Raw genomic sequence first — 15,187 nt, forward strand, 5'->3', positions numbered from 1 at the left:
CACGCCAAGCATCACGCAACCTGCACAAGAGTCAGACCTATTATGCGGAGAGCTCGCGGCTACGCTAACTCAGTGTCCAGCGCGTATAGTTCTCAGTTCACAAGACGAAACCGCTGTCTCACAGTTTGGGTCCCCATCGTCCCGACATGATGCGGTCGTCGACGTGCACGAGGGCAAAGGTGGCACGGCTGGAACGGCTGACGGCACACGGATGCGCTACCATGTGCAGCGCCGTTGAGTCGGACGTCACGGCCAACCCAGCAGTCAGGGTCGCAACTCTTGAGGTCCAGGATCAGGCCACGGCTCACGAGGACCACACCCGGTAGGCCTCGCCCACGAACCTGCTCCCGGCCACTGCACCCAGGCAGGAGCCGTTCAGCAGGCCCCGTCTTTGGACCTTGTACAGGCCGACGGACTCGACCTCGAACAGACACACCGGCGCTCGACCTGGCCGACACGTACGGGTCCCACGTTCAGCTCAGGAACGCTGCCAGGAACTCCTCCTCTCGAGCGGCGCACCGCTTCATCTGCCTTCGTCGCCCACGTCCGAGTCTGGCGCGTCGCTCGGTACGGCTCGGCACCGCTCGGCGATCCTCGATTCAGCCAGCAACTCTCCTGGCACCTGGATCCTCGGCCACCCTGAACCTCGCCCGGCTCTGTGGTCCTCCGTACACACGCCCGCGTCTCGCCCGACAGAACGTCTCGCTCGTCCCTTGCCGATGTGCGACGCTCTGATGACACCGGCGCTTGATGGCATGGGTGCGGCTACAGAGCAGTCAACCCGCATCGGAGACGCGATGCTCCATGCGGGGAATGGCCAGCCCGTCCAGCGAAGAGCGTGCGCCGAGACGCGATGCTCGACGCTATCGTGACCATTAGCCAGGCCACGTTCATCGCTGTGTCGAACGGCTGACCGTGGAGGCGCCTCGCCGAGATCCGCGATGCCCTCGGCAAGGAAGAAAACAGCAGGCCAGGCCGCGCCCCGAGATGCAGTACTCGTGCCGGCAATGCCGCCCCAGCTGGTGGTTGGACAGCAGCAGCGTGGACGGCCGCGTTTCCTGGCTGGAACCTGGATCGCCTGCGTCCGACGCTTCGGCCCGCTGTCTTCCGTCTGCCGCTGCTTCGGCTTGTCCCCAGCCACAAAGCCTACCGCCACGTAATGGTCACACATGGCCCAATCGTGGCACGCCACCTCTATGGGCCACGACTGGTCATCAGCTGATTGGAGCACAGTTGCCTCGTAATCGAACGTGCCTTGTCCCGCACGTTCCTTCTTCTTCTCCTCTTCTTCTTCATTTCTTGTTGTCGCCTTCATGCCACCTGCCCTGCGCTCGTCGTCTTCAGTTCTGGTTTGATGTTCCTCGGCGTCTTTAAGTCCTTTCCTTACAGCATGTATTGCTAAAAATGGTCATTTGCCAGCCGGGCGCCCCTTCAAATCAAGCCCCCATCTCCCCCCCCTTTTTTTTTTCTTTTTGCTCTGCTTTTTAGAGGACACTATAGGACGTTTTTGAAGTATAGACAGAATGACGTAGCCACATAAAACACCGCTACAAAATAAAAACGATGTTTGTTAAAGGGCCAGTAAACAGGCTACGTTTTTTTTTTACACCCTACTAAAAGCTCCGCAATTCCTAGAATAGACTGCAGCGATCACGTTCTCTGAATATTACAGCGCCGGACAGAGCCTCTATTTCGAAAAACGATTCCCGCACATCTTTCCTACGCCTGACCGACCCCCTTGCACGCGCAGTGACGTTAACTCGGCGATCGGCGACGTGACGTAGCACGCAGTGGTCTAAATCAGGTGTGAAAAAAGAGTAGTGAGTCCACAGCTACAAAACTGCCTTTTGTTTCTTGGCACTGCGGTGAAAGAACCAGCCTCGCAGTTGTCGCATGCACGTGTACTCTTCTCGCTCAACTACTGCGTCTGTGCGCCCGTACGAATGTAATTCGCCCTTGACATGAGAAACACGGGTAAAAAGCATTGCTTTGTCGTCAGCTGCAAATTGAGCGACTGGGCAATGGAGAAGCATCGGCATCGGGTGCTTCACTATGGGGCCTTGCGCGCTGCATGGCTAAAGCGAATCGGCCATCCAGCGACGTACGTCGGGGACCTGATCGCTTGTGTTCGACATTTCGCACCTGATGCTTACACGGTTGACCCGCGGCTGGTGCAGCAAACTGTAAACAAACAACCACGCTTCGCAGCAAGTGGAAGTGCATTTCGACTGATCGAGTTTGCGGATTACGTCAATCGCTGGTGTGGTGTCACGTTGCCAAAGTGAGCTGAGTCACAATGATGGGCTAAGCCTTCCCCTTCATAAAAGAGAGAATAGCGGGGGGGTGAGGACGTGTGAAAATTTGCAACCAGCTTAGACCGATGTTTTAACCCCTGTAACTTCCTTCATGTAGCACGTATTGGCAAAATTCTTGCGTAAGCATGTTCGCAAAGAAAAATTGCACATATACCTCTTTTAAAAAATTTTTGAACCTCTGGGCTTTTGGACCTCTGGCCCTTTAAATGGTGTTGTTTCAGCACAGAGAGATGCAAAGGAGGTTGGCTGTATGAGATTAGCTAAATGACGCCATGTTATGCCCAGCAGTATAATCAGTTGTGATGAAAAGGAACATTTTTTTTCCTTTGAATTCATTTTAGAGAAATGCAGTTGGAACTGTGTGAGTCTCTAGCATTGTACGTCACAGCGTTTGTCTACCATATCTGCTGATAACCACATGTCTGTATTTAGAATGTTATTTCATGAAGTACTATTTTAAAGACTTTTAAAGACGATAGTCTTTCTTGAGGACCTTCAATGAAAAATTTTTGGTCTGTCTGTCTGCATATTTGTCTGTTTGTCCGTTAATGATACCTCAATTGGCACTTAACAGCCGACCCCATCGGCAGCGTTCACCAATATTTCTCAAGGTTTAGCGTTCATAGTTGTGCGATTGTCAATTAAAAAGCAATAATTGCACATATCTTAGGTGCCATAACAAAGCAAAACGTCAATGTTTTGTATGTCTGCCTTTATACTAGAAGAGGCACACACAAGTAACTCTAAGGACTGTAGCATTAACCGCGCTGCGCTGACAGTGCAACGCGATGCTCAAAAGGTAAGTGTTTCCAACGCTTTGCTTAGACGACACGCTGGTGGCACTTGCCCGTCACTTTGCATTCTACACCTTATTACCTCCGAGACAGGCGCGCATCTTTCTCCGCGGGCGTGCACGCCTTCGTTTTCGAAGATAACTGCCAGATGGCGCTCGTGTCTAATGTGCCTCAATGCGCTCGTTCGCCTCCACTACACGCTTGAGGCACTCTAACGCAGCTCCTCCAGAATACTATTCACCGATTTTCTTACACAGAACATGAAATAAACGTTTTGTTCACTCTCTCCAGACACAATCTATCGTCTTTCGACATTTGCAGTGTAACATGCATATTCGTGGCAAATTTTTTTTTTTGAACCAGTATTCTGTTTATTTGCTACTAAAATAATCACTGAACAAGTTTTTTCAGAATGCTTAACAGCATGACATTATTTTCGCATAATCAACTGGAATAGCGAGTGCTCCTAAGATGTCTGGCTTCATGAGGTTTGCAATAAATTGAAATATTTCCCGCTCTTCACAAAAGCCCCAAGATAACTATTCATGTCCTTGAATATAAATGCAGCTTGCTTCTCCTTCAGCATGTGAAGCTAGCTGCTCTACATTGCTCCAAAGTGGAAAATATTGCTGCTCCAAAGTGCTCCATTATGTAGATTTTGCTGCTCCGAAAATTGCTCCAAGTCAGCAGACCTGGGTAGCATCACTGAGAACGTCAAATAAACATTTTATTCTCTTTCTCTCTAGATAGAAGATTTCAGATTTGGGTGCACGTTAAAGAAGATTTCGATGTCCTTTGCAGAGAAGCATGCAAATACGTGACCAATTTTTTCATGTCATGTCCAGCGAGTCATATTTGTCCAGCTATCTTACCCTCCCATACTAACTTAGGTTCAACTCAAGTTGTTAAGAGGGTAATCACGAGAGCACCCAGACATAGGTGGATAAACAGACAGACAGAGATGAATGGATGGATGCTAAATCTGCCTGCAACACAGAAAGAAATGCTTCACATTTAATACAACCTCAGTAAACAGGCTCCCAGATAAACTCGGTCAATTTGGTTAAAGAATTAGGGGCTATGCTCCTGCGATGAAGACGCCAGCTCACTCGGGACTGTGCGCTCTGGCCACTTTGTGGAGACAGTGAATCGTAATTTTAGAATGACCTCTCAAGCTTTTGCTTTTTGTGTGCTTGTTTGGTTGGGCTACCTGAAGTATAAGGTTTGGAGACAAGAGAACGCACTTTCTTTCTGGCCATCCTAAGAAGGAAGTGGTGGCAGTGTTCAGAGAGGCTGTCGCATGAGAAAATATGGGAATAAAAACAAGAGAGGCTTTTGCATAAGAAAATATGGGAATAAAAACATTTTTCTGCCTCTTTGTCTCTCTTTTCTGCAAAGTTATTTGCCAGATTTTGTTAAAGCATTTTTAATGTCACCTGTGTACTATTACAACATGTTTTGAAATTTTGAGATATTTTGAATCGTAAAAGTGTCCTTCAAAGTTTAGCAGGCTGGTCATGAAAGTACAAAAAGAAACGCACGTGACAGTATATTTTGTATGTGCTCTATCCGCACGAATTCAAGTGGTCATATAGGTCAGTTGCTGAGCTGCCACATCAGCAGTGTGCAAAAGGCTCTGCATTCGCTGCACCATCTACTGCATTTACACCAGGTCTTGAACTATCGTTGGATGCAACAACATAACTTTAAGCATCCCGGAACTCCTTCTCACATGTTACACGTGCTCATGCATTGGGTGCAGGCTGCAAGTGCAGCGAAGGGTATACTTGCGACACTCGTACGGTGTGCACCACTAGTTGTTGGTTTTGCTCTTTCAACATGTGCCTTTTCTGCTTGCAGTGACCACCCGGCAGTGCCTTGTGAAGCTGCGGCTGCAGCAGAGGTGTTTGCATCGCCAGAGGACTGCAGTGACGACCATGCTCTAGCACTGTTGCTGCAAGCCGAGTACGACCGTGAGCATGACACTGTGCTGGGTGTGGAGGAAAAAAAATTCAATGGAAAGAGCAAAGGTAAGCTAGGTGGCAGGAGGTCATCATGCAAAGCGGTTTTCTTGTCACCAATGCACACTATACCAAAGGTGAACCTTTACTCTAGGCGTGGCAAAATAAGGAAGCCAGGTGGAAATAGCTTGTTTGTCTTATTCATTCTTCATTCGACCTGAGATATTGCATTTTCTGGGGACTGAATACTGTCAGCAGCTTATGTTTTTGTCACAGAGTTTTTCAGATATGCGCCATAATTTTGGTGCCTTTGTGGCACTTAACTAGAAACCTTTACAACATACAGCTATAGCAGATTGTGGGTACAATATAGGGCCCATTTGTGAGGACGTCCTAGACTTCAGTCTCAAGAACTGTATTTTTTTTACCTTGTGTGATAAGTAAAAACTGCTGTTACCCAAAGGTGTCTCTATCTCAATTATTGAACAGCTGACTTTTACAAACTAATAAGTTTGTGAAAGTCAGCTGTGCCACATTGCAGAGATATTTCACAGTCAAGCCTATCCTGTGTATTATGGTAATGCATATAAGAAATAGAAATAGAAATGCATAGAAAAAATAGAAATAGAGTAATGCACATGTATTATTTAATATTGCATGCATGCACCTGCCATAACCTGTCACAGTATAAACATGCCCAATAAACATACTTGCAGGCATGCATAGCTGGCCTTCCCAACTTTTTACTTTCTTGGTTGTCTGAAAAATGAGACATTTATTGCGTTTTAGCGCATCACGATTGCTTGTTACACCCTGAAAAAAAAAGCAAAAACACACACACACACATCTACAGAGAAGCTGTATATGGCAAGGGTGCAAAAATATGGAGCACATTCGTATGCCACAAAAATTGGGCAGAACAGATTACACAAGTCCTTAAAAGATGAACTTGTCATTCTGTGTCATCTGGGTGTCACGTCATAAACAGCATCGCTGGTCATCCACTGTCACAGTGGAATTGCGAGCTTGCTTGTGACTTCAGAAGGAAATCAAAATGCTTGATTACTTGAGAAGCATGTGAACTTCACAATTTGAATACAGCCGAGTCCACATATAACGGCCCCACTTAAAACGAACTTTCACTTAAAACAAACAATATCCGCGTGACCGTTGTGGTGTACACATATCTCAAAGAAGTACGGCCACCAGGGTCGGTCTGGTCTTAGCAAGCCGCAGGGCACGCGTTAATGGTGGCAATGGTGACCTGAATGAACGGCGCGTGCGTATCAGCAAGAAAAGTGCTTGCCCTGCACGCAGAGGGAGGAAGCAAAGGTTGGGTCGCTCGTGCATTCGCGAACGACCCGGAAGCCCGTTTCCCTGCCTTGCAGAAGGCCTGGATCCGGTGCATTCCCTTGCTATGTGCCCTCTTTCACGGCAGCGGTAACAGCGCACTCCACCGCGGTCTGTATTCCCAGACGGAGCAGCTTCGAGCTGTCGTTATCGGCTCGCTACGTTATCGTAGCATACGTTTCTGCGAGCCGCACCTCCTACATTATGTTGGGTCGGAAAGCGTCCCTGTATGGAGGTTTCAGGTGGAGCAGCGCAGGCTGCCCGTCTTTCATGCGTAAAGGGGTCAAGAGCGCGATCGCTCAACTCCCACGCACTGCCGGTTGCAGACGCAAAGGAGGCACCGTGAGGCTGTTGCCGTTGGGGAAGGGTCATGGCCCCTCTTCAAGCGCAGCGGGGCTCAAGGGCATCGCTGGCTGGCGGCGCCGGGCGATAGGCACGCGCGGCGGGAATGTCGCCTTGGATGCCCTTTGCCTTGGCGGCCAACTCCTCCAAGTCACGGAAGCGGCTGCCGCGCAGGTATGCCGAAGAAGTCGGATGTGCCTGCCGTATCACCCGTTCGACGCGCTCCTCGTTCGAGGCTCTGGGCTCAGCGATAAAAATAAGTTCATCCATCGCACGTACATACTCCTGTAAAGACTCGTCAGGAGCTTGTCAGACTCGTCAGGAGCTCTCGCCGCATCCTACTTTCGTAGCCAGCGGGTAGGAATTCGTGCAAAAAGCCCGCACGAAACTCCTCGAGGATTGCTGCACGGTAACCGGTAAGCCGATACCATCGCGCCGCCATGTCAGTCAGTGCAGCTGGAACAACACGTTCGAGCACCACCTTATCATCCAAACCCATCGCTCTCCGATAACGTGACAGAGAGTCGAGGTAATCTCGGGCGATGAGCTGATCACCGTATCCGCTGTAGGTTGGCAAAGGCAAGATAACAGCGGGGTTACCGCTTTTCGGACCAGCCGAAAGCGTTTGCACAGCTCCCAAGAGTGCTTGGATCATCTGCACGGCCTTTTGCAGCAACGTCTGCGACGTAGCACCGGCTTCGTAGGAAGCCGTTGGTGCGTTAGCGGCGCGGTCGAGCGCCGCTAACGCATCAACAGACCACTGCCCTGCGCGCCATTCCCAGAGCAAAATAGGCTTCTTGTGGGATTGGCCTGTTGTCGAACCAAAGGCGCACTTGGTGCGGCTACCATCGACAATTCAAGCGCCTGCTCAGCGTGCGTTCGAAGTGTCGGTTGCACGGCTGATGGCGGGCAAAAGTCGGCGAGGGCCAAGGCCTGCGCCCCGTCATTTCCGCAGGGAACGGACTGCGAGCGCTGTGCCGACGCACTGCCATGCATGCCGAAGGGCGCATTAGCAGTCGGAGGCGCTTGTGCGTACCGTTCGGGTAGGGCAAGAGGCCCATTCCGAAGCGACGCGTCATCTCCAAAGGGAGTGGCTAGGCACCTCGTGTCGTCACCGCAATAGGGGGTGGTGACACGGACGGGTGCCGAAGAGTTCCCGTCAATAGAGGCAATGGCCTCCTTGTGCAACGTGGCATCCGCTAACAGGGACAGCGGACAAAAGTCCCGCTAAGCAGCCATGTTGCGACGAGCCCGAATCGCGCAGGCGAACTGACTCGCTAAGAGCAGTCAAAAGCTAGAGCTTTTGATACCGCGTTGGGCGCCAGTGTGGTGTACACGTATCCTGAAGGAGTACGGCCACCAGCGTGGGTCCGGTCTTAGCGAGCCGCAGGCCACGCCTTAACCGTCGCCGTGGCGAGAACATGATACTGCTTAAAGTCACAACGCTTTATTGTGGCAACACCAAATGCAGTACAGCCTGTTGCAAAGGCGCGACGGGAAAGCAAATAGGCTTATTCACGCCACGGGCATAAAAGTACTACACAGGGTGCCACGAGCACGTCTCCACGATAAAGGTGATCCACGGAGACACCGGGACCAAGGCCCGGTTGCTCGAGCGAGGGCAAAGGCGCTCGCATTGGCTTTGGAGGGAGACGGGTCGGCGTAGCTAGGCCACGCACTATGACACCATACCGCCCTTCGGCCGTGCGTACGCAGTGGGGTAACAAAAGGTGAGTGTTCACCTCGGGCGCGAGGCGCCGTCAGCGAAGTCCGACGAGCCCCGAGCGACGAGAGTCGACGGACGAAAAAGATTGCGTGGCTCACCGTTTGCAGTCCCGGAGAGTATCTCTCCGCTCCCGACACAGCGCGCGAAAACCTCTCGGGAGACTTCGTGCGCGGTGTCAGACTCAACATCCGCTACCGGGTGAGGGGGTTAAACGTCACTCCTCTTTCCCAGCGCGGCAGACTGCAAAGGAGGGAGACATGTTGGGACATGAGAACGGCAGAAAAGGCGGCAAAGCCCGCGCAAAGGCAGCGGGGTAGCCTCAATTCCCACACCGTGAAAATATACATTGGTTCGATGGCACAAAATCGCACATTGCCACGAACTTTTATAATCAATATAACGAAATAATGGATATAACCAAGTAATTGTGGTTCCTCTTCAACCTCGTTATAACGAGAATTGAGTGTACAAGTTGGGGTGGCTCTTCAGTCTGTCGGCAATAAAGCTGAAATGCAGAAAAACATTGTTTTTTATGAGGCATCACTGCCGAGGAGGCATACTTCTTGAGCAGCACTGCACTTGTCTTTGTTAGTGGCCGCTGTTGCTGTCACCAATGAATTGTAGATGCAAAGGCGTTTAAGCTTGGCAGTTTCCAAGCTGTTTCTCCTTTACATACCATGTTCTATAGGAAGGCCTTCCAAAGCTATGACATTGTGCTGTAAAGCATGTTTCTCTTATATTCAAGGTGAACTGTTGGGAAACGATGGTATTGGGACACTTGCTCCATCTCTCGTAGCTGCATGTCTCAAGACACAATCATTTGTTTCCTGTGGGACAACTGAACTTCATGAGACAATGAAAACAAGAGTAACATTTTGTCCCACATTTTCAAAGCCAAAAGGGATACACAACCTTTCAGAACACTAATTGAGATGACCCTACTAATGGAAAGATCGTCTCTTGTATTGGCTGAAATGAGCCCTGTTTTTCTCAGGTGTGGATGTATACTTCTTTAGCAAAAGTCTCAAAAGATTAGTTTTGGAGCCTGATGCGGCAAAAATAATGAAGATGCAGAAAAGTATCATCTTATGATGTTTTTATTAGTGCCCGCAGGCAATTATAGTGTTGAAATGCCGGACACTTCCTTTCTTTTTGTAATCTGTTTAACATAAAATGTGAAAGTATGCCTTTGTAGTGAGAAGGCTAGTGGAACCACCATCACATCATGAGTAGTAACGTAAAAGTTGTTAGCTGAGTGTCTAGCAGTATCTGCCATCAAATTGGAGAAAGTTCCTGGCTCACTAGGTGGTAAAGGAACTTCATGTGAGGATAAGTGTTTTCAGAAGACTTATCCTTATTGCTCTGTATTTTTAAAAACAGCTGAATATGTCACAATAAAAGTAATTAGCCTCAGTGGTGCTCACTCCTGTGAAAGCAGAACGAATTTTAAATGTAAGGAACAGTTTGTGAGGATGGCTGTTGGCATTGCTATTCTTTTTCCGCAGTGCCAGAAGAGGGACATCTTTAGAGGCAGCTCAGATAGAAAAATTCTGCTTACAAAATATCCACGTGCTTTTTAAATAAACTGCTGCTGGCTAATTTGTTTATTCTTTTATTTATTTATAAAATTATTTATATTTATTTATTTATAAATTGCCAAACCACAAGTTTGATGTAACCAGAAAAATAAGAATAGAGTGGAGCACATTTGGCAAGCATTCTCAAATCGTGAATGGTAGATTGCCGCAATCCCTCAAAAGGCAGGTATATAACTGAATCTTACCGGTACTTATCTACGTGCCAGAAACGTGCAGGATACTGAAGAGGATTCAGCTTTAGTTGAGGACGACGCAGCGAACAATGGAAAAAAAAATGATATGTGTAACCCTAAGGGACAAGAAAAAGAGCAGAGTGTATCAGGGAACAGACGGGTGTTAAGGACATCTCAGGCAAAATCAAGAAAAAGAAATGGTCATGGGCAGGGCACGTAGTGCAAAGACAAGATGGCCGCTGGTCATTAAGGCCCAATCACATGTGCGCGATTTTCTAGTGATAGCGGCAAGCGGCAGGGATAAACTTGCTTCGAGGTGCCACAACGGTTGCAACTGCATGTAGGTGAAAGTTTCATTGCTTGAATGAAAACTATCGCATGCCTACCTCTAAATTTCGAATACAAGTTTAATGTTGGTCGATAACAACATGCCAAATTTATTACTGTCTTGCGTGGTATAAGCAAGCCTCAAAAGCAATTAAGGACTTCCTTTTTCACAATATTTGGTTTCACCGCGACAGGGTACCTAGCAACATATGCTACGATGGCCACAACGCACTTCTCATCAGGATTTCGCATGGCAGCAAGCTACCATAATTGTTGCAAGCTACTGTCAAAACATCAAAACAAACCTTTGATAACAAGATTTACGAGATAGTACGGCAGCTCTCTCACTCTCTGTGTGAGATGCAAATGTTAAAAAAGTGGTCGATACCTTGAGTTCCTTATAGTATGCGCAGATAACAAGCATCAAGAGGAAACTGCAACTGAAGCGAAGACCAGGGGCCCAGCCATGTTGCTGGAAATCGCCATGCTATCTTCCGGGCAACAAGCGATCTTTTCTAGTTTTACAGAAATGCACGACGCAACAAGCAGTGGTGAGGAATGGGATTCTGCGACAGCAAATCCTGTCGCTCCTTTTTGCCGCTTGTCGCTGTCACTAGAAAATAGCTTGCAAATCCTGTCGCCGCCGCTTGTCGCTGTGGCTAGAGATCGCGTGTATGCGATTGGGCTTTTAATGATCACAGACTGGATTCCTAGAGAAGGCAAGCGGGTGAGGGGGAGACAGAAAGTTAGAAGGGCAGATGAGATTAATAAGTTTGCGGTTATAAATTGGCAGCAGCAAGCACAGGTCGGAGTCAACTAGCGCAAAATGGGAGAGGCCTTTGTCCTGCAGTGGGCGTTGTCAGGCTGATGATGATGATGATGGCTTGGGCTTGAGGCTGAAGGAAAATAATAAGTCGGTGTTGATTGCTGAAATACAATCCAGAAACCTCATAGTGCTGCTTTTGTGCCAATGACAGGCTTATTTTGAAATATAATAAAATAAAGTCAGGTTTTAGTTGTACGCATCGCATTACATCACTTAAAATTACCCGCTTCAAAGTGGCACTTTGATGTCACTGTTGCTGTGCATAACATTGCCCGGCTTTACGGCGTCTCTGCCGACACTAGTAGCAGCAGAGCGAAAGTAGTGGGAGCCGTAGCAGCAGCAACAGTCTTTGAACAATTTTCTGCCATGGCCTACGAGATGGCAGGTGTGCCTGGTTCAACTGCACCTCGCTAAATGGCCCGACTTATCCAGTTTAACCAGGTGAAATCGGAACTTTTGAATCACTGGTGCCATTCTCCAAAGTAATGTCGATAGTTTTTTTTCGCTAAATGAAACAGAAACGAAGAAGGAGCATTTCATTACGTCCCTTTATGCACGGAAGGTTCTCTTTAATTGCAGCTAGTTCGATCACTAGTGATTAGTTGTAGGCGGTAACTTTGAGTTATCGAAATCATTTTGTGGATGGCCTACTCGTAGCGCATGTGTTCTAGTGCATTTAGCTTAATTTCTTTTCGGTGCACTGTACAGAGTTGGGATCCGAAAAAATTTCTTGTCAGTCCTTGAGTTCACCGAGAGATAAAACGCAAAAAACAACTTACTCGTACAAGAACAACACGTGCAAGAAGCAACTTAATTGTACATACCATCTTTTGTTGTGCCTAATGAGTTTTAATGATGAGTGCAGATAATATAGTAATGTTACTGTTGTGTATTCGTATTGGTTCTGCGACGCCACCAGAGATGGCGCTGTGATTTATGTACCTGTTTGTCGTGTATATAAGTCCACCGTACAATAAACACCGGCAGTCGTCGGTAGCCCATGGCGGCAGTCATGTGTACGAGTTTCTCTCTTCCGTGATAGCGGCTCACCACGCCGCAATACCACATTGGCGACGAGGATGGCCACCGGTATATCTCCCCCGCCGCCGTTGCTCGAGACTCCGGGCACGCCAGCGATTCCTTGGCACCGCTGGTTCCGGTTGTTCCAGAACTTCGTGCTCTCGTCCAGCGCCGACGAGTGGCCAGCGACCCGCCGTCGCGCGCTCCTGCTTCACTGCCTGGGCCCCGAGGGCCAACGGATTTTCGACGCCTTGCCGGCACCGCCCCCACCCCAGCCGCCACTTTCAACTGAAGCCACGGTCAGCGAGTCGACGGAAAAACAGACGTCCACGCACACCGCTGCCGCAAGCCCTCCGGACCCATACGACGTTGCCGTCGACACACTGGCACACTACTTCACCGCCACCGTCAACGTCCGAGTGGAACGTCATCATTTTCGTGAACGTCGACAGCTTTCCAGTGAGTCGGTTGCCGAATTTGCTTTGGCGCTCCGGGAACTGGCAGCCCCGTGTAATATCGCCGCTACCGTGGATGATAACTTGTGCGAACAGTTCGTTGCCGGAGTAACTTGCCCGCAACTCAGAGAACGACTGCTCCTCGAAGGCGACGCATTGACATTCGACCGAGCGGTAGAAATTGCCAAACTTCGCGAACAAACTCGCCAAGAAGCTGAAGCCTTCGCGAACCCGATTCGCCGCATCACGCAGCGCCAACGCGGACGCAACCCAGCTAGGCATGATAGCCCCCTATTTCGCTTCAACGGCTTCCGCCCCCCTAGTCAGCATCGTCATAGCTCGTCGCGCACTCGCCAAAACTACAAGCCCAAGCCGGAAACTGCCGCTGCCGACCTCCTGCACGCCATATCTTGTGATAACTGCGATAACTGCGGCGCAACAGGATGCGAACGGTCGCGCTGTCCCGCCCGCGGCCGCACCTGTTATGGTTGCGGACGCCGCGGACACTTCCAGAGCGTTTGTCGGAGCTCGCGTCGCGGCCAACCATGAAGGCCTGCACCAGTCCGCGAACTCCTCTGCGACGATGACGCTGAGAGCGGTCACAGTATTTTGACCATCTGCACAAACAAACGCAGAGGCCTGTATGTTGACGTCGACGTGTCGGTGATTAACCCGAAGCCGCTCACGCGCAAAGTCTCGTTTCTCATCGACACAGGCTCTGCAGTGTCAATAACTGGAAAAGGTTACTTTCGAAACCTTTTTCAAGGTAAAGTACAACTCAGGACCCCCAGCATTACTCTGTTTGACTTTTCACGCCAGAGGATCCCTGTGCTTGGCCTGTTTGAAGCAACGCTGTCGTACAAGGCACGAACAGCCGTCGTACCGCTTTACGTAACGCGCAGTGGGACCTCCCTTTTGGGATTAGATGCTGTGCAAGCCCTGAATTTTCCGATTTCAGGGAAGGAGCTACGTTGCCTGCACACGGTCGTTCAGCAAACGTCCGCCTCCGCAACCTCAACGTTGCCCGCAATGAGCTCAGATGCACAAGGGCGCATTCCACCGCAAGGCGCTATCGTAGAGCAACCGCAGAGTGAGCCAAAGTTTGGCATGCCTGCATTGCTGTGGGCCAGGTTTTCTCACCTGTTTACCCCAGGTTTGGGCCTTGTCAGAGGTTTTCAGCTCAAGGTGAAGATGAAACAGGCAGTCTCCCCAGTCGCCCAAAAGTTGAGGCGCCTCCCATTCTCAGTACGCCAACCAGTAAGCGACCAACTACAGACCCTGCTCTCTGCCGACATCATCGAAAGGATCGATGCCTCCGAATGGGTTTCTCCCATCGTCGCAGTCCAGAAGGAAGATGGAAGCATCCGTCTTTGTGTTGACCTAAGGGAGCCAAACAAAGCCATTGTGGTCGACAACTTCCCGCTGCCTCACACTGAGGAACTGCTGCATGCCTTAAACGGAGCCCGCCACTTCTCAAAGCTAGACCTCGCCTCTGCGTACCACCAAGTCCTGCTGCACCCGGACAGCAGGGATCTCACAGGGTTTGTTACGCACAAGGGTCTTTTTCGGTTTAAAAGGGTCTGCTTTGGATTAGCGTCGGCTCCAGCAGCCTTTCAGCAGCTCATGACAAGAATCCTGCAAGGCTGTCATGGTGTTCTTTGTTACATAGACGACATCATCGTCTCCGGGAAGACTGAGAAAGAACATGCGAAGAACCTGGAAGAAGTTCTGCATCGCATTGCGAAAGCAGGTCTGAAACTTAACGAAAAATGTGTTTTCAATGCAACAGAACTCTCTTTCCTTGGACATCGTGTCAGTGCGGAAGGCATAGCACCCCTTCAAGCTAAAGTCGATGCAATCGTCCACGCCCCCACACCAGCAGAACCCGGCACACTCCGTTCATTCTTAGGACTTGTCAAATACTACGCAAAGTTCATTCCTAGGCTAGCCGAGGAAGTCGAGCCTATGCATCGACTGCTGCGCAAAGACATACCTTTTGAGTGGCACACAGCCGCCCAAGCAAGTTTTGAGAGAGTGAAGACTCTTCTGGCCTCCCACAAGGTGTTGCACATGTTTGACCCAGCTCTTCCAGTGACTGTCGCAACTGATGCTTCTGCATACGGGCTAGGTGCCGTTTTGCAGCAAGTGGACGGTCAGAAAACCCTGACTATTGCGTTTGCTTCGCGCACTCTAACCAATGCAGAAAGGAAGTACTCCGCCAGCGAGCGTGAAGCATTGGCTTGCGTGTGGGCATGCGAAAAGTGGCATGTTTATTTGTGGGGACGGCCTTTCACTCTTCA

General features: G+C 49.7%; 1 protein-coding gene across 1 annotated transcript in view; it reads left to right on the forward strand.

Annotated features, from left to right (window-relative positions):
• The window catches only part of LOC119169130 (serine/threonine-protein kinase RIO3), a 247,094-nt gene that overhangs the window by 10,786 nt on the left and 221,121 nt on the right, over positions 1-15,187 (forward strand). The window contains exon 3 of the mRNA XM_037420230.2: positions 4,970-5,139. Within this exon, the coding sequence (XP_037276127.1) occupies positions 4,970-5,139 (170 nt within the window). The remainder of the gene's footprint in view (positions 1-4,969; positions 5,140-15,187) is intronic.

Source organism: Rhipicephalus microplus, chromosome 2 (assembly GCF_043290135.1).
Source record: "Rhipicephalus microplus isolate Deutch F79 chromosome 2, USDA_Rmic, whole genome shotgun sequence".
Lineage (NCBI taxonomy): Eukaryota > Metazoa > Arthropoda > Arachnida > Ixodida > Ixodidae > Rhipicephalus > Rhipicephalus microplus.